Source organism: Coenobita brevimanus, chromosome 5, assembly GCF_032717465.1.
Source record: "Coenobita brevimanus isolate Jiangsu-jjx chromosome 5, ASM3271746v2, whole genome shotgun sequence".
NCBI classification, from domain to species: domain Eukaryota; kingdom Metazoa; phylum Arthropoda; class Malacostraca; order Decapoda; family Coenobitidae; genus Coenobita; species Coenobita brevimanus.
In genome coordinates this window covers 6,711,660-6,737,088 of record NC_136958.1, presented here as the reverse complement: position 1 = coordinate 6,737,088, position 25,429 = coordinate 6,711,660, and the positions used below count along the sequence as shown (strand labels likewise).

At 44.0% G+C, this 25,429-nt stretch overlaps 1 protein-coding gene across 1 annotated transcript in view; it reads right to left on the bottom strand.

The window, feature by feature from the left end:
* Lar (tyrosine-protein phosphatase Lar) overlaps positions 1 to 25,429 on the bottom strand; it is a 608,447-nt gene that overhangs the window by 248,190 nt on the left and 334,828 nt on the right. Inside the window, exon 3 of the mRNA XM_080270406.1 lies at positions 11,210 to 11,503. Coding sequence (XP_080126532.1) covers positions 11,210 to 11,462 — 253 coding nt within the window. The 5' untranslated portion in view covers positions 11,463 to 11,503. The remainder of the gene's footprint in view (positions 1 to 11,209; positions 11,504 to 25,429) is intronic.

Below are 25,429 nucleotides of genomic sequence, written 5' to 3'. Positions count from 1 at the left end.
AGCCACACCAAACCACACTACATCTCACCACAGCCTTCCCAAACCTCACCTATAACCACGCCACACCACACCTCACCAAATCACACCACAGCACCTCCCCACAGCCCCGCCACACCTCAGCCATGCCGGTGTAGTAAGTATGCAGGCAAGAGGAGCCAGTGTATCATCGTTAGTCAAAGTTGGAGGGTGCGGCGGGTAAGTTTAGGGTGCCACAGACTGAGCCCGTCCCCCGCTGCTGCCATCCTGCTCTTCTTTATACTGTATTAGGGTACATAGAAAATTCCTGTGCTGCTACTACTACTACTACGACTACTCTCTCTCTCTCTCTCTCTCTCTCTCTCACACACACACACACACACACACACACACATTATCAAAATTCCACTATTAGCTTTTGGAAACCTCATAACTTATGGTACAGTGCAGTTCAACTTTAACCCATCACCTAATATGTGTGTGTGTGTGTGTGTGTGTGAGAGAGAGAGAGAGAGAGAGAGAGAGAGAGAGAGAGAGAGAGAGTGAGTGGGGGGGGGGGTCCGGGGGAATTACTGGCTATTATCCAATTTTTCAGCCACCTTAAAATTCCACACTAAAAGAGGACGAAAAAAATATGGTCTTAAACCCTGGACGACAAGACGACCCACGACCTCATTCGTCCCCGCCACCACACAACGACACTGATGGCCGCAATGATGGCAGGGTGGTGGCAGGGGTGGTGGCAGGGGTGGTAGGAGTGGTGGAAGTGGAGGCAGGGGTAGTGGCAGGGGAAGGGAGAAGGTAGATAAATGTATAAAGGGTGAGGGAGATGGCAGGTGGAGTTTGAATTATGGCAAAGTCTGGGATATGAAAGACCAAAGACTCGACACATAAGCATGAGATTGATGACGATGATGATGATGATGATGATGAAGACTATGATGATGACGATGGTGATGATGATGATGACGAAGGGCTAGAGCTGCGAGGGGATGGGTGTGGGGTCGTGGGTTAGGAAGGAAACACGCTTCAAAAGGGAAACACGTTATCACGCAAGATTCCTCAATATCAATAGACAGAGTGGGCCGTGAGTATCGAATGTAAAAATATAAACTCTAAACTGCGAAGATACAACTGGTGAGGGTCCAAGTCGGGCTGAAAATGCTGTATCTTCACACAAAAATAAATAAAGGAATAAATAGTATGTGGGTATAATTTTGTCTACTTGAATTATTTATGGCACAGTGATATTACACCCCGTACCCAAGTGGTGGCAAGAACGGTGTACATAAGTTGCATTTGCTAGAGCGTTAAAACCAGGGTCCTTGGCATCACGTCACGCGGTTCCGTAACAAAGGAGCGTTGCATCATAGTCAAGAGGCCAAGACGCGTAGACAAATGGTGGTGGTGGTGGTGGTGGCGACAAGGAAGGAATGGGAGGACAATGGGGAGAATGGGGAAATGGGAGGATAATGGGGAGAATGGGGGAATGGGAGGATAATGGGGAGAATGGGGGAATGGGAGGATAATGGGGAGGATGGAAGGACAGGAACATGGGTAAATATGACCTGGGGTAACACATGAGGAAGCAATGAACGATAAGCGTGGGTGTAATGGCAGAGAACAGGATGCTTAGGGTGTGAAGGGTGGGTATGAGGCGAGCATCAATAAACTAAATCTGTGCTATCCTTTTAAATGAAACTAGTATGGGGAGTTATGGGAAGCAGCTGGGTACTTTCTGAGCAAGGGTGGTTAGAGTTGGTTGGGCAGAGTAGGAGAGAGAGGATCAAAAGATAAGGGCAGGGGAGGGCAGGATTGAATAGAGCACGGTAGAGAACAGCAGGGAAAAGCAGGGCAGGGGGGAGGGCAGGACTGAACAGAGTAGGGTAGGGTAGGGTAGGGTAGGGTAGGGTAGGGTTGGGTAGGGTAGGGTAGGGTAGGGTAGGGTAGGGTAGGGTAAGGTAGGGTAGGATAGGGGAAGGCACGGAAAGGATAGATAGGGCAGGAGAGAGGAGAGGAGAGCAAATGAAAGATCAGAAAAAAATGAGAGTAAAGGAGAGGAGAAAACAGTAAATTAGGTGAGAAGGACACGGAAAGGCAGGGCATGGTATGCTGTTGAGGATAGCATAAAAGAAACAAAATATGATAGCATAACAAAGATGAAAGTTCAAGTCAAGGCACAATACCCCTGTAAAAAATAAAATTCCAACAATCCAACAAAACAATCTGGGACAACGATAGCTGGGCAAGACAAAGAACGCCGCATAAGGAAAATCAAACAAGAAAAGCAGAACAAGGAAAAAAGAAGACGGAAGCGGATGAGACGAGAATCAGCAAAGAGGTAAACCCGAGGGAAGAAGAGATCGAATGAAAAGGCCATGAAGCTAGGGAGGGGCAATGCTAGAGGCGAACGAAGAGGCATTAAGAAGGAATGAAGAGGAGGAGGAAGAGTAGGGAAAGAAGAGGGACAGAGAAACAGCGGCGGCGGCGACGACGACGACGACGACGACGACGACGACGACGACGACGATGATGACGACGACGACTACGACGAAGAGAATGATGACGAAGAAGGGGAGAAGGGAGGAGGAGGATCAACAGAGAAAGATAAAACACATTGAACCAGGAGGAATATCTGTCGACAGTCTGTCCAGCAGTGTTACAAGACCAGAGGGACCAAAACATGAAAATTCTGTCTGTCTGTCTGTCTGTCTCTCTGTCTCTGTCTCTCTGTCTGTCTCTCTCTCTCTCTCTCTCTCTCTCTCTCTCTCTCTCTATGACAGCAGATGCCACTCACTCACTCTTATTGTTGCTGTCTACAAAGCAAAATGAGGCGATTATACTCAGTCGTGGGAAATCCTAAAGCCAGACGGTTAACGGGTCCGACGGTTAACGAGTTCTTCCGATGGTTACCGAGTTCTTCTGACGGTTAACGAGTTCTTTCGATGCTATGGTCCCTCACACAGAAACAGGTAAACACATTTGGTCAGAGCAAAATGGCGTCTTTTCAATTTCATCCACGTTACCACAAACAAATAAACTTCAAACTGGAGACTATTTTCAAACAGGTGGGGGTTAGAAACAGCTGTCATTAATCCCTTCACTACCAAAGGGATTTTCTTAAGCTGGAAAAAATCCCCTTAAGATGACCTCCTCTCTCTGACGTCATTACGGTCAAACTACTATATTTAACTGTGCGAAATCTTAGCAGTGTTGGGTTTAAGCGATTTTCTCAATTAGCCATCTTTCTCATTAATTCGTACGCTTTTTGTATTGATCAGTTCTTTTTTATTTTTTTCTCCCTCCATTGCCTTTGTTTTATCCCCGATGGACCTTCCTTCATCATTCTTGTAATTAATTTATCGGGATGCGTGTGACAGGATGCAGGGGAACTTTTCTCACTCCCTGCACCCCAAGACACATCAGTGGGGACCGTGGGTGACTGGGGGATGAAGGGAGAAGGTAGATAGAATAGACAGATGGATAGATGGACAGATAGATAAATTAAATATGAATAAGATAGACACAGCTGAAGACATAGATAGATAGACAGATAGACGGATATGGACAGATAGAGACAGACAGATAGATAGACCCATACCTAATCTTCACCTCATCTTCTCTCCCCCCTCTTCCCATCCTCCCTCCCTCCTCCTCCTTCACCTCCTTCATCTGCAGAGTTAACCTCCTTACCTCAAGCCTCCTCCCTTTCTCCCTCCCTCCTCTCTCTATCTCCCCTCTCACTCTATCTCCTTAGTGCTAAATCTCTCCCTCCCCTTGCCCTCAGTAATTTCTCATTTCCCCCTAAGCTCTCTCTCTCTCTCTCTATCTCCATCTTACATCTCTACAATATTTTATTTCTTTGTTCCATCGCCCTGCAACTCTCTCTCTCTCTCTCTCTCTCTCTCTCTCTCTCTCTCTCTCACACACACACACACACACACACACACACACGAGGCAGGGAGGTGTAACAAAATAGCCTTCATGTTATACCGCGGCCAAAAAGCGTCTTCCTGCGCCTTAAACCACAGAAGACGTGTTAGCAAAGCCTTGACGGGGGAAAGTATGAAAAAAAGAGGGAAAAAGAGTACACACGCAAGGCTTGGTGCTGGGAAGAGAGGAGAGGAAAGGAGAGAGAAGAGGAGAGGAAAGAAGAGAAGAGAAGAGAAGAGAAGAGAGGAGAGGAAAGAAGAGAAGAGAAGAGAAGAGAAGAGAGGAGAGGAAAGGGTAGGGGAGGAGAGAGGAGAGGAAACGGTACGGGAAGAGAGAGGGGACAAGAGGAGATATGAAGTGGAGGAGGAGGTTAGTATGAGCGAAATGGGCTAGAAAGATGAATGAGGAAACAGAATGACAAGAGAAAGAGGGGAAGTGGAAAAGAGGAAAGAGGGAAGGGGAAAGGCTCATAAGACTGAAGAGAAAAAATGACGAGAATGGTAGGAAAGAGAAGAGGTAAGTGGAGGAGAAGAAAGAGGAAGGGAGAGGCGAGAAAAATACTACAGGATTAAACCAGACAAAGAGGATACGATGGCACAGAAAGGAGGAAGAGAAGGAAGAAAGATAAAACGGAAAGAGGAAGAAATATGAAGTAGGATACGTAGAGAAAAAGAAAGATGAGAGAGGAAGGAAATGAGAGGAAGATGCTATGAAATTGTAAAAGCCAAAGAAAATGAAGAAAGAGAAAAAAGAGAAAGGGAAGGAAGAAGTAAGGGAGGGAAGGATGAAAAATGGAGAGGAAAGAAGGAAAGAGGGAAGAAAGGATCAGGGAAGAAGGAAAGGAAGAAGGGGAGAACGAGTTGGGAAACTAATAATAAATACATAAATATAAAAATAAATAAATAAAAATGTAAAATGTCTGGATTAAAACAGCAAATTTATGAGAGAGAGAGAGAGAGAGAGAATGGAAAGATAGGAAGGATGGAAAAAGATGCAGGTGGTGGAGGAGTTGGGAGAGGGGGGAGAGAAAGACTGAGAGAGAGAGAGAGAGAGAGAGAGAGAGAGAGAGAGAGAGAGAGAGAATGGAAAGATAGGAAGGATGGAAAAAGATGCAGGTGGTGGAGGAGTTGGGAGAGGGGGGAGAGAAAGACTGAAAAAAGTTTAATCCTCTCTGATAGAACTTCTCCCCTTTCCTTTCCTCTCTCTCTCTCTCTCTCTCTCTCTCTCTCTCGGTACACATTTTCGCTTCGTTTTACTTTCATTTTCCAAGTATTCTTCCTGCTCTCTCTACCATTCATCTTTTCTCTATTCTTCATTTTATCTCTGTGTTTCCTCTTCCATCTCATATATTCTCGTTAATTTTCTTTTCGTTTCACCTTAGCTTCATTTTACAAGATTTCCTTCCTACTTTCTCCACCGCCCCTATTAATTTTTTCATTATATCACAGAGCTTCCTCTTCCATCTATCTATCTATTTATCTAGCTATCTATTGCCAGAAAAGGATGGATGAGGTTGTTGCCAGACGCCCACCACCTCACTCATCCTTTTCTAATATTCTCTTTCTTTCCTCTAAATTCCCCCTCCGCTCTTCATTCTTCTCTCCACACCCTCATTTTTCCTCCTAATATTTACTGCTCCTCTGATTTTTCTTCTTCTCCGCCTTTTCATCTATTCTTAACTCTCATCTTTCCCTGTCTTTTCCATCTCTCATACATCCCTCCATCTGTAACTTCTCCCTTTCCTCTTTTTCAGTTGCCCTTCCATTCTTCATTCTCTCCCATTCTTCCCACTCTCTTACCTCGACCTCTCATGTCCCTTCTTCATTTTTATTCATCTTTAATCGTTGTCTTTCCCATTTCCCCCTTTCCTTTTTGTTCTTGTTTCCCATCCTTTACACCCCTCTAATCTTTCCAGCGTTCCTATCCATTCTCCTTCATTCTTCTGATGTGTTTTCTTCCTTCCCTCCCATTCTTAAATTTTTCCTACAGTTTCCCTTCCATCTTTCCTCCCTTCTTTTCTTACCATCATGATCTTTATCTTCTTTCCATCCATACTCTCCATTCTCTTTCATTCTTTCTTTCCTTTTCATCGTCACCGTTTTCTTCACATCCAATCTCTCCACTCTCCTTCATTCTTTCTTTTATTCCTAGCAATACCTTTATCTTCTCCCCATCCATTCTCTTCATTCCTTCTTTCATTCCCATCATTGCCTTTATCTTCTTCCCATCCATTCTCCTTCATTCCACCTCTTCTTTTCCCTTACGATTCCTCTCCACTCCTCTCCACTCCACCCTTCATCTTCTAATTCCTACTCTTCTTCCTTACCCTTTTCTACATCTTTCTCCTTCATTCTCCTATTTCACCTCTTATTTTTCTTAACACTGCATCTTTCTCCTCTCTCACTTATCCCTCCATTCTTCATTCCCTCCTCCGCCTCCTCATCTTCTCTCACATCCCTGATCTTAATCATCTTATTCCTTCATCTTTCCCCGCCTCTCCATAATCCTCTTTTTCCCTATTTTTACCCGCAGCCTCTTACTCCTTCTCCTCCTCCTCCTGCATCACCCTCTCTCTCTTCGTTCCTCCTCTTCCTCCTCCTCCTCCTCATCATCATCATCATTTCTATACTGCATTTTTTCTTAACATAACTTATATTCTCTCTCCCTCTCCTCTATCCCTACTCCCTCCATTTCAAATTTACCCGCGACACAAACCAATTACAATTCAAAGTACACACACACACACACACACACACACACACACACACACACACACACACACACACACACACACACACACACACACACAAATAATTTTCTTCTCCCTCTTCCCCAACATTTCTACTGCATGGGGACTAATTCTGCCTCCCCCTACTCCCCACTCCTCCCCTCCCCTCCCCTCCCCTGTTAGTGATCACCTCCCCCCCCATCGGCATGATCCACTTTGACCCGTAATGACCCAACATAACCCAATTAACACCAAGTTTGATTCCCTCACTTAAACAATGGTAGCCGCTGTGTGTGTGTGTGTGTGTGTGTGTGTGTGTGTGTGTGTGTGTGTGTGTGTGTGTGTGTGTGTGTAAATAAATCCCTATCTATCCAGTTTCTATCTACCAATCTATCTATCTTTCTGAACTACACGACACACATCCTCTCTCAATATCCCTAACTGCAATCACCCCCCCCCTACTTACCTTCACTGCCTCATGCCATTCCAAGCCACCATCCCACATACACCCACCCACATACACCCTTCCACAAACACCCATTCACATACACCCACCCACATACACCCTTCCACAAACACCCATTCACATACACCCACCCACATACACCCTCCCACATACACCTTCCCACATACACCCTCCCAGATACACCCACCCACATACATCCTCCCACATACACCTTCCCACATACATCCTCCCACATACACCCACCAACATACACCCACCCACATACACCCTCCCACACACCCTCCTACATACACCCACCCACCCACAAACACCCACCCACACACCCTCCTAAATACACCCAACCACATACACCCATCCACATACACCCTCCCACATACACCCACCCACATACACCCACTTACATACACCCTCCCAGATACACCCTACCAAAAACACTTCCTCTGCTTTGCTATGGAGTCGTTTGTGGTTAATTAAGCCTGATATGAACGCTTGTTATGCATTAATGACCTAATTTGCTGTGATCATTGCTATTAACTGGGTATGTAGCTTCTCTCTGTCTCTCTGTCTCTCTCTCTCTTCTCATGCACCTGTTTATCTCTACCCATTCGTGTCTTTCTATTCTTATCTACCCCTCTTTTCCATTATTCCTCTGCCATACCCCGACCCCTCATCTCTCTCTCTCTCTGTATTGTATCCTAACTCAAAAGAACTTAAAACACCCACACCCACACCCCCATATCCACCCCCTTCCCCACCCCCACACACAAATCAATACCCTACGACCTAACCTGCTAAAAAAAAAAGACGTACAGGAATAATGGAACACCCCACCAACTTCCGACCCGACCAACTTCGCCCCTCCTCCCACCCTCACCCCAGCAACCCCTCCTCCCCCTCCCACCCCCAACCTCACCCCAGCCACCCCTCAAACTTAACCTGTAATTCATAAACTTCAGTAGCATACATTAGGAGGCCGGGGACATGAATAATGAATTGGTGCAACTTACGTATTGGATAAGATGGCCTTTACGAGATGGTGGACAGATTTAAAATTAAGATTGGGGGCTGTGTAAAGAAGCTTCAGTTTTTTAAGAGTGGATAGATTGGAGCTCATTATTATTATTATTATTATTATTATTAGTTATGATTATGATTAGCTGCAATAGTAGTAGTATTGTTGTTGTTGTTGTTGTTGTTGTTATTATTATTATTATTATTACTTATTATTATAATTATTATTACTATTATTATTATTATCTAAGTACTTCAGTTAATGGTAGTATTATTAAGTCAATTTTATATACCTGGGAGAGTAAGAAAAAAAGTTATGTAAAAGAAAAGAGTATTTTAAAAGTGCATGAGGGAGGGGTGGAGTGGAGAGAGACCTGAGAGAGGCGGTGTGTGAGTTGGAGGGAGGGCAGTCAAATGGCACAGGACAAGGGGACATGGAGGGGATATGTTAGTGGCCACCATTTACGGGACTGAGGCTTCTAACAGATGATAGATAGACAGAGAAATTGATAGATATACAGATGGATAGACAGATGGACAGGTAGGTGGGTAGGAAGACAGATAAGTAGATGGAGAGAGACACACACAGTTACGCGGGTGGGTGAAAATAAATAAGAATAAATAGAGTAACTATGAACAACCAAGGGAGGTGTGAGGATAAAACCATTTTATATAATTAATGGAAATAGACAGATAGACAAACAGACAGACACAGACAGATAGACAGATGGACAGACAGACAGACAACAGATAGACAGACAGACAGGCTTTATAACACCTAACAGTAATTTATAAAAAAGAGAATAATAATATAAAGCACCTCTGATATCCGAGAAGGGGAAATGGATGTAATTAAATGAAGGTAATTAAGAGCACCTGGGCTAATTACGACACGGTAGTGGGTATACAGGTAATGGGGATACTCTGAACACCTGAGTTACTTAAGGAGGAGGTAAAGTCTCCCTCTCTCTCTCTCTCTCTCTCTCTCTCTCTCTGGGGATACTCTGAACACCTGAGTTACTTAAGGAGGTAAAATCCCTCTCTCTTCCTTAACCGATAAATATACGAACCAAAGAGTTTACACAAAGAAGGACGCAATTCTCAGCACCCGACTTCACACACACACACACACACACACACACACACACACACACAGATTGAGCATAAAAACAGCGGTATAACTTCCAGCAAAGATCAGTTACTTGAGGCACCGATTTACAAACTTCTAAAACTCTTGCAATACATTATCATCAAACCTGACATTTGTACGAACACATGGCATTTCGTCCACCATCCCCCAAGAGAAATACTTTGTGGGTGTGCTAAGAAATCACAAGGTTGTTTCTCTCGCTCTTCTATCTATCTATCTATTGCCAAACGCCTTAATCCCATACGAGGTGCCCACAAACAAATCGCATCCATGTCACCCTGTCCCCCGCCAATTCACTGCCCTGCTCCCAATTCACATCCCCCTGTCTCATATACCTCTCCACTCCATCTCTCCATCTCATCCTTGGCCTTCCCCTTCCTCTCTCCCCCTCCACCTTACTCACATACACTCTCCTCGTCAGTCTCTCACTCTCTATCCTCTCGCTCTTAAGGACGAATAAAGGTCGCTCACTAAGGCTAATACCTGGCGAGTTAACCCTTTGACTCCGCGTGACGTCATTTCCGGTCAATCATGCTACCTCCCGACGATTTTAACCTGAGAGAGAGAGAGAGAGAGAGAGAGAGAGAGAGAGAGAGAGAGAGAGAGAGAGAAATCGCTGGATAATGCAGTCTGGTCGTAGCAAGAATAAAATGCTTCTCCCCCCTCACACACACACACACACACACACACACACACACACACACACACACACACACACACACACACACACACACATCCCCCATCACAGTCCCATTATCCCGGGCATGAGGAGTACGACCTAACTTGACCCAGGACGCCCCCGAGACGAATTAGGAAAAGCTGAGTCTAATACCACAAGTTTGGCGGATCAATACAAGAGATAATGGCCGGGTACGCTTCTCTCTCTCTCTCTCTCCAAATACTTGAACCGTCTTACGTCTATACCCGATTTCCTCTCCCTATCATAGTGTGTCTCTCGCTCGTGAAAAGATTTGCTGTTTCGACGTTGTGTGTGTGTGTGTGTGTGTGTGTGTGTGTGTGTGTGTGTGTGTGTGTGTGTGTGTGTGTGTGTGTGTGTGTGTGTGTGTGTGTGTGTGTGTGTGTGATCTATTTTCTTTCTTCCATTTCTATTTCTTGAACTAAAATCTCCTGTGAGTTGCCTTGAGTAAATAAAAATGTTTTAATTTTTGTACTGGAGACTAAATATGCATCTCGTGAATTGCTTACTTCAGACGCATCTACATATTTATATTTATATCTATCTTTTATCTTGCTTAATGACCATCTATCGAGTGAATTATTCCGGCCCAATTTTGTTACTCGTTTTTCAAGGTTTTCCGAAAATACCTTGACTTTTTGAACGAGATTATCTATTTAGCTGAAGATAGGAAAATTTTCAACTTTTTACAGAGATGTGTTATATTTTATTCCTACCATAGACTAGGGATTTTACTGGGAGACGGCTCGTAGTGAAGGGTTTAAAGGGTATTTCTTTATCCACCCGAGGTAGAGACATCCATCCTGTGCTAAATATACTAGTCTTAAAGTACACCGTAATGAAAAAGACACTAGATTTTGTACTGGTGTCAAAATTTATGGTAAAATTAGATCTACAGTATACGAACTATTCACACAGTTTCTTTAGTCAGAGATCTTATTTATTTTTTCTTCAGTTTAGGAGAGCAACTTGAAGGCTGTATCTAACCAATTCAGTTCGATAAGTCTCGCCTTAGTTTCAGAAAGAAGACTGAAATGAAATAAGAAAGTGGCGGTGAAGTGATTGATACGAAAATTACTTCTTTGGCTCATGGGGTTAAAAATGAGCAAAGACTAAAACACACAAACACACACACACACACACACACACACACACACACACACACACACACACACACACGATACTAACAAATACATAATTAATATACAAATACTTAAATAATAAAAACACGGGTCAATCAACACTCACGATCATCAGAGAGGACCTCAAGCTTCGCGGATGCCCTGATGGTGTCCCCCGCTGCGTTCTCCACCACACACTCATACACCGCCTCGTCCCTCTGATACTTGACTGGTTCAATTCTCAGTATGGAGCCCCCGGGAACCTGCAGCACGATGAACCTGGCATTGCTGCTGATACGGCGGTTGTTCTTGCGCCACTGGATCTTCGGTTCAGGTGTTCCAGTAGCCCGACAGGTGAAGGAGGCCACACGATCGCTCATAACACGCTGGTCCTTCGGCCGCTCCTCGAAGTGCGGCGGGTCTGTGTGGGGGACAAAAGTAATGGGAATGAGACTGATATTTTGACCAAGAAGCGACACCGAAAAATAGTTAAACATCGGAATTAGAACAAGATTTTGATAGGAACGCAACCTCAAATACATAGATAAATAAAACTAAAAAAAAAAAAAAAATACAAGACACACAAGACAAACTTTTATTCTGGCGCAACTAACAAGGAATGTGAGGGGAGTCTGTGGGGGAAATAAAGATAATAATAATAAAAGGAAACACTGATAAAGGATGCGGCATGAAAATAAAATACAAAAAAAAGAGCGAAAAATATGAAATGTGATGACTAAGAGAACACGAAATAAAATGATAACGCGGCCTACAGACAAGGAAACATTATGACAACAGTAGGACAAGATTCTAGACAATGATACGGGTGTAGACGTTAGGACAAAATTTGCTACTGATGTGAAATGAAGACAGAATTACCAAAAGGAACGTTGATAATGACAAAATAGACACAGTAAAAAAAAAAAAAAGAAAGAAAGAAAAAAAAAAGAAAGAAAGAAAAAAAAAAGACTTCAAGACTTAGAATTAGAGCAAGACTATTTTGAAGCATCACCCAGTACCAACATCAACTCAAATTCTCATAAAAACTCTGAACCACTTACCAACTCTGAACCACTTACCAACTCTGAACTACTTACCAACTCTGAAACACTTCCCAACTCTGAAACACTGCCAACTCTTGAAACATTACCAACTTGAAACACTACCAGCTCGAAACTCCAACTCCTGAGACCTGTCCCAACGCCAATCAACTGAGACCCCGTGAATCGAGCCCAGAGGTGTCCAATAACTTACGCGTGTTGAACTCTATGTAAGGGAAGGCCCCCTGGGGAAGACTGGCTTGGGTCTCTTCTTCCCCTCCTCCCGGGTCGCCCTCAGAAGTACCGGTGCTATTGCCAGGGCTGGAGTCTGCTGTGGCGTCCGCTGCGGCAGGAGGAGGGGGTGAAGGGAACGGTGAAGGGATCCAATGCCAAAGGGCAAGCATATTCCAAGTGTTGTTTCAAAGGTACAATTATATCCTCAGTTTTTGCAGGATATCAGCACTATTTTTCAAGAACGAAGTGCTGCTGTGACGAGGGTTGGTACACTGTTGCTTATTCGAATTAGGACCCCACAAACTACCACCTCAAAATAAGCGAGCAACCAAAAATACCAATAACATTTTCGTTTTTCGCTAGTAATTCGACGTGTTACAAATGTTCAACTTCCAACCAAAAATGCGTGAACAACCAAAACCATTGTGAATTTTTCGGCAAGTCAATATGATACCAATACTCACTTTCAACCAATTTTTAATGTGTTCCCTGAAACTGTCAAAACAAACTGATACCAATACAGATTCCTTATAACCCTAGAGCACTTAAACGAATCACAGACACTTCCTCAGCTTCCAAACAACAATTTAAGATACTAGCCAAAAATCAGTCGCGCAACCTCCCAAAAACCACTTCTACGTACTCTTAAAACCAATAAAATCAAGTCAGAGCAAATACACCCATTTTATACTTCCTACAGCCTTCACTTACAAAAGCTAATTCGGAACTTCACTAACATTCAGGCAACAATTCAAAGGGCATCTCCTCCCCCCTCAAAAGTTTTATCACAATGTTTATACCCGGGATTCTTGGGGTGTACGTTAACAAGGATGTTTTATTTTGTTTCTCCCCTACCGATTTATTATTATTATTTTTTAGGATATTTCTTCTTATACGCAATACATATAGGCTCCCTCCAGCATTAAAGGTAAAAGGAGTCCTACCGTTTTTCTCTCTCTCTCTCTCTCTCTCTCTCTCTCTCTCTCACACACACACACACACACACACACACACACACACACACACACACACACACAGAAACACACACTAAAAAAGAAATCTCTAGACAGTTACCGATGTTGACAGGGTTGGAGGAGGTGGGAGTCAAAGAAGTGAACAATAAGGGAAGAACACAGGGAAAAACCAACAGAGGAACAAGGTGTGAGTTGATGGGAACGTACGGGAGAAAAGCAAGAAGGAACGGAGGAAGGTCAAGGGGAACGGGGGATATGAGGCTGGAATGCATTAAAAAGAAGGAAGATTAGCCAAGAATAGACGAAAGAAGAACGTAAAATAAGAATAAATGGGGATAGGTTGGGGAACGTGAAAAGGCCAAAAATAGGGAGAAAGGGCAACAAATAGAGAAGGGGCAAAGATAGGGAGACAGGGCAAAAAACAGGGAGACCAAAATTAGGGAAAGGTCAAAAACTATGGACAAAAGCAAAAAGGGAAAAAGGCCAAAAACAGGGAGAAAGGTAAAACTAGGGGGAAAGGAAAAAAAAAAGGGAGGGGGGGGAAAGGCCAGAAAATATGGAGAAAGGCAAGAAAATAAGGAGAAAGGCCAGAAAAATAAGGATAAATAAATGTGGAATGCATTAAAAAGATGAATGATGAACGTAGAACAAAAAAGGAACGTAACCTAAGAAGGTGAGAATAAGAGAGAAGAATGGTAGTTAATCGGAGAAGTTTATGGGATCGTGGCACTAACAAGAATTTGGAACGTATGAAAAATAGAAGAGGAACAGAGAAAAAGTAATATCCAAAGAGCGAATATAGAAGGAAAGAGGGAATATACAAGGTTGAAAATTAGGGACTATATGAAAAACGAAACAGAGAGATTAAGAATAGGACCCCAAACAAAACGAAGGATAATACACAGACAAAAGCAAGTGAAGTAAGAGAGAAACAAAGTGGAAATGTAAAAATAAAGGAGAGCGAGGGAAGACAACAAGGGAAGGAAAGACGCAAGTGTAAGGAGAATAACCCATAACAGACGGGGCGCACAGACAACCATATAAAAAGAAAGGAGAAATAAATGAAAATGGGAAAGAGGGGAAGAGGAGAGGAGAGGAGAGAGAGAGAGAGAGAGAGAGAGAAGGGAAGAGAAACGCAGGAGAGATGAGGAGAGGAAACGGCGAGTGAAATGGGTAATGAGAAAACAAAAGATGCGAAAATGAAAGAAAAATGACAAGACGTGAACGGGAGAGGAACACAGACAAGGGAAGAGGAAGAAGGGTGGGAAGATGAAGAGTCGGGAGGAAACAAGGAGAGAGACTGACGAACGAAACAGAGAGAGAGAGAGAGAGAGAGAGAGAGAGAGAGAGGCAGACAGACAGACAGACAGACAGACAGACAGAGACAGACAGACAGACGGACAGACAGAGAGAGGGAGGAAGGGGGAAGAACGAGGTTAAATGGAAAAGGAAGGCACAGGAAAGCAAGATAGGAAGTAAAGACGAAACTGAGTAAGAAACGTGAAGAAATGTGAAGAAACAGGGTAGTGTACACAGAAAAACAAAAGACACAGAGATGAAAGGAAGGAAATACGAGGAAGGCAGGAAGGAAGGAAGGAAGGAAAGGATGGAGGGAAGCAAGCAAGGAGGGAAGGAGTGAGAAAAAATGAACACGTAAGAAGGCATGATGCAGGAGAACAAAAAAATAATGAGAGACGAAAAGCAACATGAAGAATATTTTTAAAAGCGCGCGGAATTAAGTGAAATGCAGCACAAGACGACACGGAAGAAAGAGGAAGAAAAAGAAGACAACATGGACGAGGAAATGAAGCTGAGACAAAAGGGAGGAAGGACTGAAGAAATTACTTGGAAGAGGGGAAATGAAAATACAGTAAAATGAACGAGAGAAGCATTACCAGGCAGGAGGGAGGACAGAGGAATTAAAAGGAAGTGGAAATACGAAATTACAAGCGAAATGAGGGCAACGGAAAAGGAAAATTTGGAGGGATATAAAGGAGAGAGACAGTAAGAGGTGCCAGGGTGAAAGAAAAAAGAGCGTGAAATGATGGAAGGCCAGAATAACGCTACAAGAGAAAAGAATGAAGAAGAAAGGCAACACGAAATGATAGGATGCAATAAAAGAACAGCACGTGAAATAAAGGAAGGGATGAAATAAAAAGAACAGCACGTGAAATAAGGGGAAAATAGGACAAAATTAAACTAAGTGAATGGAAAAAAAAAAAAAGAATAGGCGTGAAATGATGGAACGCCAAAATAAGATTACGTGGGGGAAGGGGAAACCAAAGGGAGCTGTAACTGAAGCTGGAACAATACAGTACATATGTGGCCAACTGCTGACTGGATCACATCGGGAGTACTAACTATACTTTTTTCACTCTAGCTTGGCCTAAAATTGCCATCTCTCCATCTTGCATGCTGAGTAGTAACAATAACACAAGAATATGATGCCAGTCACGAAGAGGTGCTATGGAAAGGATGTAAATGCTAGTCACGAAGAAGTGCTATGGAATGGATAAAGAGTTTTAACATTGTCTTTTTCTATCACTGAGCTACGTGAAGTAAGCTGCAAAAAGGACGAGAATCTCGGCAAAGTTATGGTAAAAGAACTATTTAAAAAATCATAATCCAATTCTTGGTGAAGGGATGGAGGAGAATGAATATAGTGAATAATGAATAATAAAATCGAAATTCTATGATGGCTACATTTGGAAATGCCAGGAAATATATACAGACAGGATGTGAATATAGAAACGCATGGAAAACGAGGAACGGTACTACATCACATTTCTTTTAACCTGACGAATATCCCTAACCCCTTTCCGCTCAGTTGACAGCCAAAGGTAGTCAGACTGGAGAGCTGATGTACTAGTAACCAAGGAGACTCATCGAATTTGTATTTATGCTGTGGCAGTGGTATAGTTCCGTCAGATAAAGACAAAACACCCACTTTAAATTACCTGCAGGGTTTAAGGTGCTGGACCCTGTCTTTGAAATACACACAGAACAAAAGGCGAAAACCGTACCACCGAGCCACCGTGAGCCAGAGAGGGAAAATGAAGTGCTAAATGAGGGGAGAAGGGGAAAAAGAAAAAGTAGGGTGTGAAATGAAAGGCAAGAGGAAGCAAAAGGGGTGAAAGAGAACATTTTGTGCGAGGAGACGAGAGGGTGTGAGATGGAAGAGGGCAGGAGGGAGGGACGAGGAATTAGCTGGTGTCAACAGGAATATTTCACTTCTCGTCTCTCTCTCTCTCTCTCTCTCTCTCTCACACACACACACACACACACACACACACACACACACACACACACAATTTTCTTAGTCTCATATATTTTCATTCTCTCTCTCTCTCTCTCTCATCTTCCTAAGGGCAAGGCTAATATAACCTTGGCAATCTCCCTAATGCAGCACAGCACAGGCCTTTAACCAACACAGAGCTTCCTCCAAGAGACCAATCTCTCCTTTTGCTTTCAAGAGCTCTCTCTCTTTCTGTGTGTGTGTGTGTAAGAGAGAGAGAGAGAGAGAGAGAGAGAGAGAGAGAGAGAGAGAGAGAGAGAGAGAGAGAGAGAGAGAGAGGAGAATCTATGAAGCTCACACAGATGATATTCGTTCCATCTCTTCCTCTCTTTTCCAATAAAATATTTTCTTACAGCCTCCCCCCCTCCATATTCCCCTCCGTCTCCCCACATGCGTTCCTCCTGCCTCTCCCTCCATCTCCTCCCTCCACCTCACCTCACGCTCTCCCTCTCTTCCCTCCTTATCCCCACCCCCTTCCCTCTTCCCCCTCCCACATCATCACCCCCCTCCCCTTCCCCCTCCTGCACTTCTCTCACACATATTCTTTTAACCTTTATAAACCATTGAGAGAGAGAGAGAGAGAGAGAGAGAGAGAGAGAGAGAGAGAGAGAGAGAGAGAGAGAGAGAGAGAGACTCAAGAATATTATAAGACCCCCTCCTCCATCTTCCCCACTGCAATATTCTCTCTTAGGTGGCCACTACTCACTGCCTCTTGACCTCCTCCTCCTCTTCCTCTTGCTACTGGACACTCGCCTCCTCTTCCTCTTGCTACTGGACACTCGCCTCCTCTTCCTCTTGCTACTGGACACTCGCCTCCTCTTCCTCTTGCTACTGGACACTCGCTTCCTCCTCCTACTTGACCTCTTCCTCTTTTTTCGCATCTCTACTTTTATTTTAAAGCTTGACCACCCTCCTCATTCACACACTTCCTCGCTGATAATCTTACTTTTCTTTTTTCCTTTTTTGATTCTGATATTTCATTTTCCTGCTCTCTCTCTCTCTCTCTCTCTCTCTCTCTCTCTCTCTCTCATATTCTTTATCTCAAGGCCTTACATTCTCCTTCAACATTTACTTACAACTTCTTCTTCTTTCCCCACAACCACTTCCCCCCGACCTCCCATGCAGCCACTCTATCTACTTCTATCTATCTAAGCCTCTCTGATCTGTTTATATCCTTGACCCATAATTTCGCCGGTCAAGGAGTCCCCCTAACACCTCTTCCTCAACGGCTTATTTCTGGACATGGCTGGTCAATACCCTTCCGTACGTTTAAGCAGAGTACGGCGATATTGGAAAGATTCACGTAACATAAAGGAGGACAGTAAGGTGTATTAAGCAAAATAAATCGCTTAGGAATAGGTGTTAGGGAGCTTCCTCAACTGGCAAGAATACGGGTCCTTGACTTAAGACCTTTCCTTCACCTCCTTAACCTTCTCCTTTTTCAGACCACTTCTCCCGAGTTTTTCTTCCCTCCTTCGCCCTCTTCACACTTCTCACGACCCTCCTTTCTTGACTTTTTCACCTCTTGTTCTAGCCTCCTTCACCCCCTTGGTCTGGGGTGACAAAAAAAAAAAATATGTTTGTGACCTTGACTAAAAGTGTTACAGTATCCCCCCCCCCCGGTCTCTCTCTCTCTCTCTCTCTCTCTCTCTCTCTCTCTCTCACACACACACACACACACACACACACACACACACACACACACACACACACACACACAGATGTAGCACATAACGAGAATATATGATGTATTTCGACGAGAAAGAGATGTAGCACATAACGAGAATATATGATGTCTTTCGACGAGAGAGAGAGAGAGAGAGAGAGAGAGAGAGAGAGAGAGAGAGAGAGAGAGAGAGAGAGAGAGAACGTGGCTGGCCGAGTCCCCAGAATTATCCCACTTTTGTACCCCTAAATTTAACCCATTCATGTTAATAAAAATAAATATAATCTCCCTGTGTTTTATATTCCGAAAAATGGAACGAAGAATTTTGACATACATTCTACATCACATTTCAATAACCATAATTTCTTGTACATTCTCATTTTTACGGCTAGGTCAGTGAGAAATACGAGACAAACCGAAAAATATCGCTCAGGTCTAATTTCATATGACCTAAATTGGCATATTCTCTCTCTCTCTCTCTCTCTCTCTCTCTCTCTCTCATACTTCCATAGTCCCTGTTATTACTACTTACCTACATCTATCTACTTATATGTCTATTTATATTTAGTTATCTATCGATCCATCTATTTCCACTATCTTCCCATTAACGTATCTATCAACATTACCTATTTCTTTACCTGTCTATATGTATTTATTTATCTATCAACACCATCAATTTCTTTATCAATTTTTTTTTTCTCAGACGCAAATTCCCAGAGTTTATTAAAGTGTCGCAAAAATAAATGAAAAAATAAATAAACAAACACCAAGCATCACCACCTCTCCGATTAAGCTGTTTTTATTATTTCTTGGAGGAAATAGTCTTGCGGGACTCTAGCCTTGGGTTCCTTCGTCCTTGTAAAAAAAAAAAAAATCACTTCTAACCCAATCGTGTCAATAAAATCCCATAATAAAAAAAAATAACCAAAAGGTCATTATAGGATATATAACAATTTTACTTATAGGATATATAACAATTTTACTATGATCTTAAAATGCCAATAATTCCCTAAATGATTATAAAGGAAAGATTAATGTAATTTTTAAGTGCCAAAGCATGATAAAATTCTGTGAAAAAAGTCTCAGATAATTTTTAAGTGCCAGTCTACTATAACTTTTAAGTGCCAGAGTCTAACATAATTTTTAAGTGCCAAGTCTAACAATTTTTAAGCGCCAAGTATAATATCACTTTTAAGTGCCTGAGCCTAGTATAATTTATAGTGCCAAAGTCTAATATTTTTAAGTGCCAAATTCTAATATAACTTTCAAGTGACAGAGTCCAGTACAATTTTTAAGTGCCAAAATCTACTATAATTTTTTAGCGCCAAATCCAATTTTTAAGTGCCACAGTCCAATATAATCTTTAAGTGCCAATGCCTATGTAATTTTTACGTACTAATTTCAATACAATTTTTAAGAGATAAGGCATAATATAATTTCTAAGTGGCAATACAATCTTCACAATACAACAGTAAAGTGCCAATGCAACTTTACGGTGCAACCTGAAAGTGTCAAAACTCCGCCAGCAACAACTTCCCCAGACCCGACCCCGACCCCGACCCGACCCAACCAGACTCTGACCAACCCAATTTCACCTCTGGCAGACTCCGCCCAAAGTGTATGCAAATCTCTCTCTCTCTCTCTCTCTCCAATCCGAACCCCCTCTGGCCCGTCAGAACTGCAAAACATGGATGGGGCGGGGAGGGTAGGAGCACAAGAATCGGGGAGGGGGGAGAGAAGGGGGGATGAGGAGAGGGGGAAAAGGGAAGGGGAGGAGATAAGAGGGGGAAAAAGAGGAAGAGAAAGGACTAAGAAAGGGGTAAGGGAGGGAATTAGGGAAAGAGGAATAAAAGGTGGAGGAGAGGGAAGAAGAGGGACGAGGTAGATGAGAAAATGGGAGGAATGATGGAGAGAAGGAGGGGAGGGGACGGGAGGGGAGGGAAGGGGGGGAAGGGGAGGGAAGGGGAAGATGAAGGAAGGGAAGGGGGAGGAGTGACGGGAAGGGGAGGAGCGAGGGGAGGGGGAGGAGTGAGGGGAGGGGCACAAAAAAGGGAGAGGGGCATAAAAAAAATGAAAGGAAGGGGAGGGGAGAGGATTAAAAAGGGGGAGGAAAAGGGAAGACGACAGGAACACTAAAAGTGAGAGACGTTAAAAGGGACACAGGGGAAGTGGTTGGGGAGACGACGAAAAAAGGATGAGGCAGGGGAGGAAAGAGAGGAGGGGAGAGTGGAGAGGAGAGGTGAAAGGGGTTGCGGGCCATTGAAAAGGTGATTCAAGAGGAAGACAGACGAGGAAGAGGGAACAAGATGGGAGGGGAGTCATGGAGAGTAGTGTGGGGTAAGGGGGGGGATCAAAGAAGGAGGGTGAAGAGGGGAGTGGAGGGGATAAGGGGGACAGAAGGAAAGGAAGATGTGCAAAAAAAAAAGGAGGGGGGTGTCAGGGGTGCATGTAAAACGGGGAGGGGGATGGGGCACGCAAGACCAGGAGGCAAAATGAGTAGAGAAGCAGGGGTGAGGGGGTGAGGGAGGAGGGGGGAAGGGAGTGCAAGAGAGGGAGGAGGGTCAGGGGGAGACGGAGGGGTCACAAGAAGCAGGGCAGTTTATCTTAAAGTAAAACCATCTAACATATGCCGGGCGAGTTGGAGTTATGGGAGGCAGTGTAGGATGGATATGTGTGTGTGTGTGTGTGTGTGTGTGTGTGTGTGTGTGTGTGTGAGAGAGAGAGAGAGAGAGAGAGAGAGAGAGAGAGAGAGAGAGGAAACTCTCTGACCTGGGCCTAGAAACAACCAAGGACTTTGCGCTGAGTGACGGAGGTATGAGAGGCATTGAAAGCGTCTTAACCCTCAGTTTGACACTCACTCCTACCTTTCAAACTCGCTCATCTCCCCCCCCCCTCTTTCTCTCTCATGCTAAAGCTCTCACTCTAACCAAAGCTCTCTAACTCCGGCTTACTTAACCGCAACGTTGCTAGTCTGTCGGTCCATCTCTCTCTCTCTCTCTCTCTCTCTCTCATACACACACACACACACACACGGATCCACAAGCACCTCATTTAACACTCAGGGTCCTTAATCCCCAGTCGTGACACCCTCGTCTGTGTATACTGTATACCCGCTATTACACCCACTCCCACCACTCATAAACCATCCCTCTCTTTCACCACATCCAGAAATACCCTAACAATCGTGAAAGCAACCTATAGCATTTTTTTTCACTAGTCCTACGCAAACCATACACCTTTTCCTTTTGTTTTTCTTGTTTAGGTGGTAAACGGAGATGATTTTTTTTTTTCATTCACTGACAAACACTCAATCCCATAGTTCACTGTCATGGTAAAACTGTCTTCAGACCGGCTTATCAAAATTCATCAGCTACCATCCTTCATCAACTGTTATCACTCACTATCAATTCCCATTCATCTTTTATCAATTATTAATCATACTCATCCATCATCACTCATCACCTATCACGCTCATTGTCTTTTATCCTTCAACCATCATTCACCATCATTCATCATCTATCATCACTCATTATCTCTCAATCACTCCTTCACGCCAATGTACGTCACTCTTCCACATGTCCTTCCCCATCTAAATTTCAAAAAAAGGTTCAATATTAGAATGTAAAAATCCACTCCATCGCCTATGCTATAAATAACACGGCCTACTTAGCTCCATAGAAATCATATCCATCTCCTTATTGCTCGCTGTACCTCTCAACCTTTCCATCTTTTTTCCCCTCCCTTTTCTCCCTCTCACTTACATTTCTGCCTTCTCCCTCTACTATCTCCCTTCTGTCTCTCCCCTCTCCTGCTTTTCCCCTAACCCCCTCTCGACCTCTCTAAATCCATCCACATCCTCCCTCTCCAGTCACACTCCTGCATCCCCTTTCTCCCCTTCTTGCATCCCTCACTACCGTTTCCTGCAATCCTGACTTCCCCTCCCTGAATTCCCTTACTTCCCTTATTCCTGCATCCCATCCTCCTCCTCCTACTTCCTCTCCCTTCTTCCCTATCACGTATCTCCCATTCCTCGTACCTCCTCTTCCTCCTTCCCTCTCACGCATCTCCAACTCCTCCTATTTCCTCTTCCTTCTCCCCACTCACGTATCCCAAAAAATCTCCCTCCCCTTCCTCCCTCACAGCCCTCTGTCCCATTCACCCCACTCCATCACAAGCCAAAGAAAAAAAAAATCAGTCTAAGTGAGAGTGGCCGTTTGCGGAGGTGGCCGGAAGAGAAGGAAGAGAAGGGTCAGCACGCCATCTACCTCGCCTGACCTGACCTCGCATGACCTAACCTCACTACTCCCCGTTACGGCACGCTTGGGTCAACTCAGATGGCCCCCACTCTTGGTCACCCTTCCATCTTTGTGACATGACCCCCTCTACCCCCACCTCTCTCTCCCTCCATTTTACAGCTCACATGAACAGCGTCCATAAACATACACGCATGTTTCTCCCCCTCCCTACCCCCTCTCTCTCTGTTACACACACACACACACACACACACACACACACACACACACACACACAAATCACTCTTCAATTTCAAGCACCATTTACACACACAAAAAAAAAAACTTTTACTAACTGTATCCCTCACCACAATCACGTTTTTGGCCTGCACCCATCCACAATTCTTCCCTCACCTTCCTACCTCCCTAATAATTTTTTCACTATTCTTCCTCCTTCTCACTTTATTTTTCTCACATTCTCTCCTCCCATGCCATCTCACATCCAGTCTCTTCTCACTAAAACCTCGTCACCCAATCTCACGCCATTTCCACCTCCCTCCTATTTTTCTCTCTCCCACCAACTCTCTCAACACCTCCACACCTATCTCACCTGCTCCATCACCCCCACCTATCTCTCACCTATAATACCACTCCGACCCATCATATACTCTATCAATACCACTAAGCACGTTCCTCTCCCTCTGTACACTCGTTCCAACCTCTCCCACTCATTCCACTACTCCCACCCATTCCCTCCTCTCCCATCAATACCATCGCTCTAACTCCCACCCATCAACACCACCACTCACATCCCTCTCACTTATACCCTCATCCTCACCAACCCATCCTTTACTCTCTCACTCTCTCTACACACCCCCACTTCTATCCCACCCACACCATTACTCCCTTAACTACCTCTCCCACCCACATTCATCACTCCCATTTACACCAACACCCACACCCACCCATCCTTTACTCTCTTACTCCCACCAACTCTCTACACACTCACATTTCTATCCCACCCACACCATCCTTCCCACAACCACCTCTCCCAGCCACCCTCGTCACTCCCATCTCTCCCATTTATACCAACACCCCCACCCACCCATCCTCTACTCTCTCACTCCCACCAACTTCTAACCCGCCCACACCATCACTCCCACCACCTCTCCCATCCCCCACTACTATCTCTCTCTCTCTCTCTCTCTCCCAGCCAGCCATGCAACCACCCTCCCCGCGGCTTCCTGACCAACAGAATACATTGTAATATTATAGCGAGGGTTGGGTAAGCCCGGTAATGCATGGCTACTATTTATGCCCCCACACCACCACTACCCACCGCACGGACCTCCACTTCCCCCTCCACCTCCACCACCTCCATTTCCACCTCCTCGCCCTCCACCTCCACCGGGGCCAGGCACACATCCACCCCATACACTTATTACTATTAATATTATTATTATTATTATTATTATTACAGCACACTCCTATTTGTAAGGGTGTTCGATGGCCTACAGTACGATTCTCTCTCTCTCTCTCTCTCTCTCTCTCTCTCTCTCTCTCTCTCCACATGAAGGGTCCTTAGCTAAAGTGAGTTTCGACATATATTTAAGCCTAAGTAACCCCTCCTTCGAAGCCATCTTACCCTGCCGTCTTAAGAATTTCTAAAGTAACATGCAAGAACTACATTTTGTGAATTTAAGAGGGATTTAGAGGGAACACAAACAACCAGGCTCTAGCGTCTGAGGTGCTTGGCTTCAGGGTATAGTGTGTGTGTGTGTGTGTGTGTGTGTGTGTGTGTGTGTGTGTGTGTGTGTGTGTGTGTGTGTGTGTGTGATAATAATAATAATAATAATAATAATAATAATAATAATAATAATAATAATAACAATAATAATAATAATAACAATAATAATAATAATAATAATAACCAAGCAATATAATACTAAAAACAGCCTGAGCGTGTGGTACTTAAAAAGCCTAAAGCGCGGGGGGGGGGGGGCCGCAGACCCCTATACCAGTGGAAATAAATGAAGGTGGTGGTGGACTGCACGCATCCCTGGAGACACGTTCACACTCTCCCTTTACACACACACACACACACACACACACACACACACACACACACACAGAAATCGTAAAAAAAAGAAAACAAATAATTATCATCATTTTCATCAACAATTATCATCATCAAGACCTTTTGTTTCACCCAGGCATGAGGTGAAGATACAAAAATAATAATAATAATAATAATAATAATAATAATAATAATAATAATGAATTCGGTGGTGGACTGTAAAGCTGGGGACATACAAGCATTCTTTGTACCTAAATGACACCCAGAAGAAAAGAACTCAAGAAATCCTGTATAAACATACAGTATGTTATGAATGAAAAATATGATCAACAAGAAAACGAGTAGAGAAAAATTACGAGAATGCAAGAATCAACCTCCCGCACAACGAACCTGCATAACAGCAAGCTAAAAGAAGAAAAAGAAAAGCCAGCAGAGCAGAAGTTAGGTATCACGTCCATCCACATTCTTCCCCGGACACCCTACTATAAATCCATTAAAACATACACACGGCCGACGGCTCCCGGGACTCCTAAACCTGCTTGTTCTAATTCCAGCTTGACAGTTATGTGGCAGCCATTCTCAGAGCTTTACCGGGCCTTCTCCTCTCTCCCACTACCAGCCTGGAGCTTTAGAGTGCGAGGGGAGGGGAGGGGAGGGGAAGGGAGGGGAAGGGTGCGACGGAAGGAAAGGGAGTTCAGGTGGAATGTATGTGTGTGGTGGAAGAGGGAGAGTGTATGAGGGAAAGTAGGAAGATGGTGTGTGTGTGTGTGTGTGTGTGTGTGTGTGTGTGTGTGTGTGTGTGTGTGTGTGTGTGTGTGTGTGTGTGTGT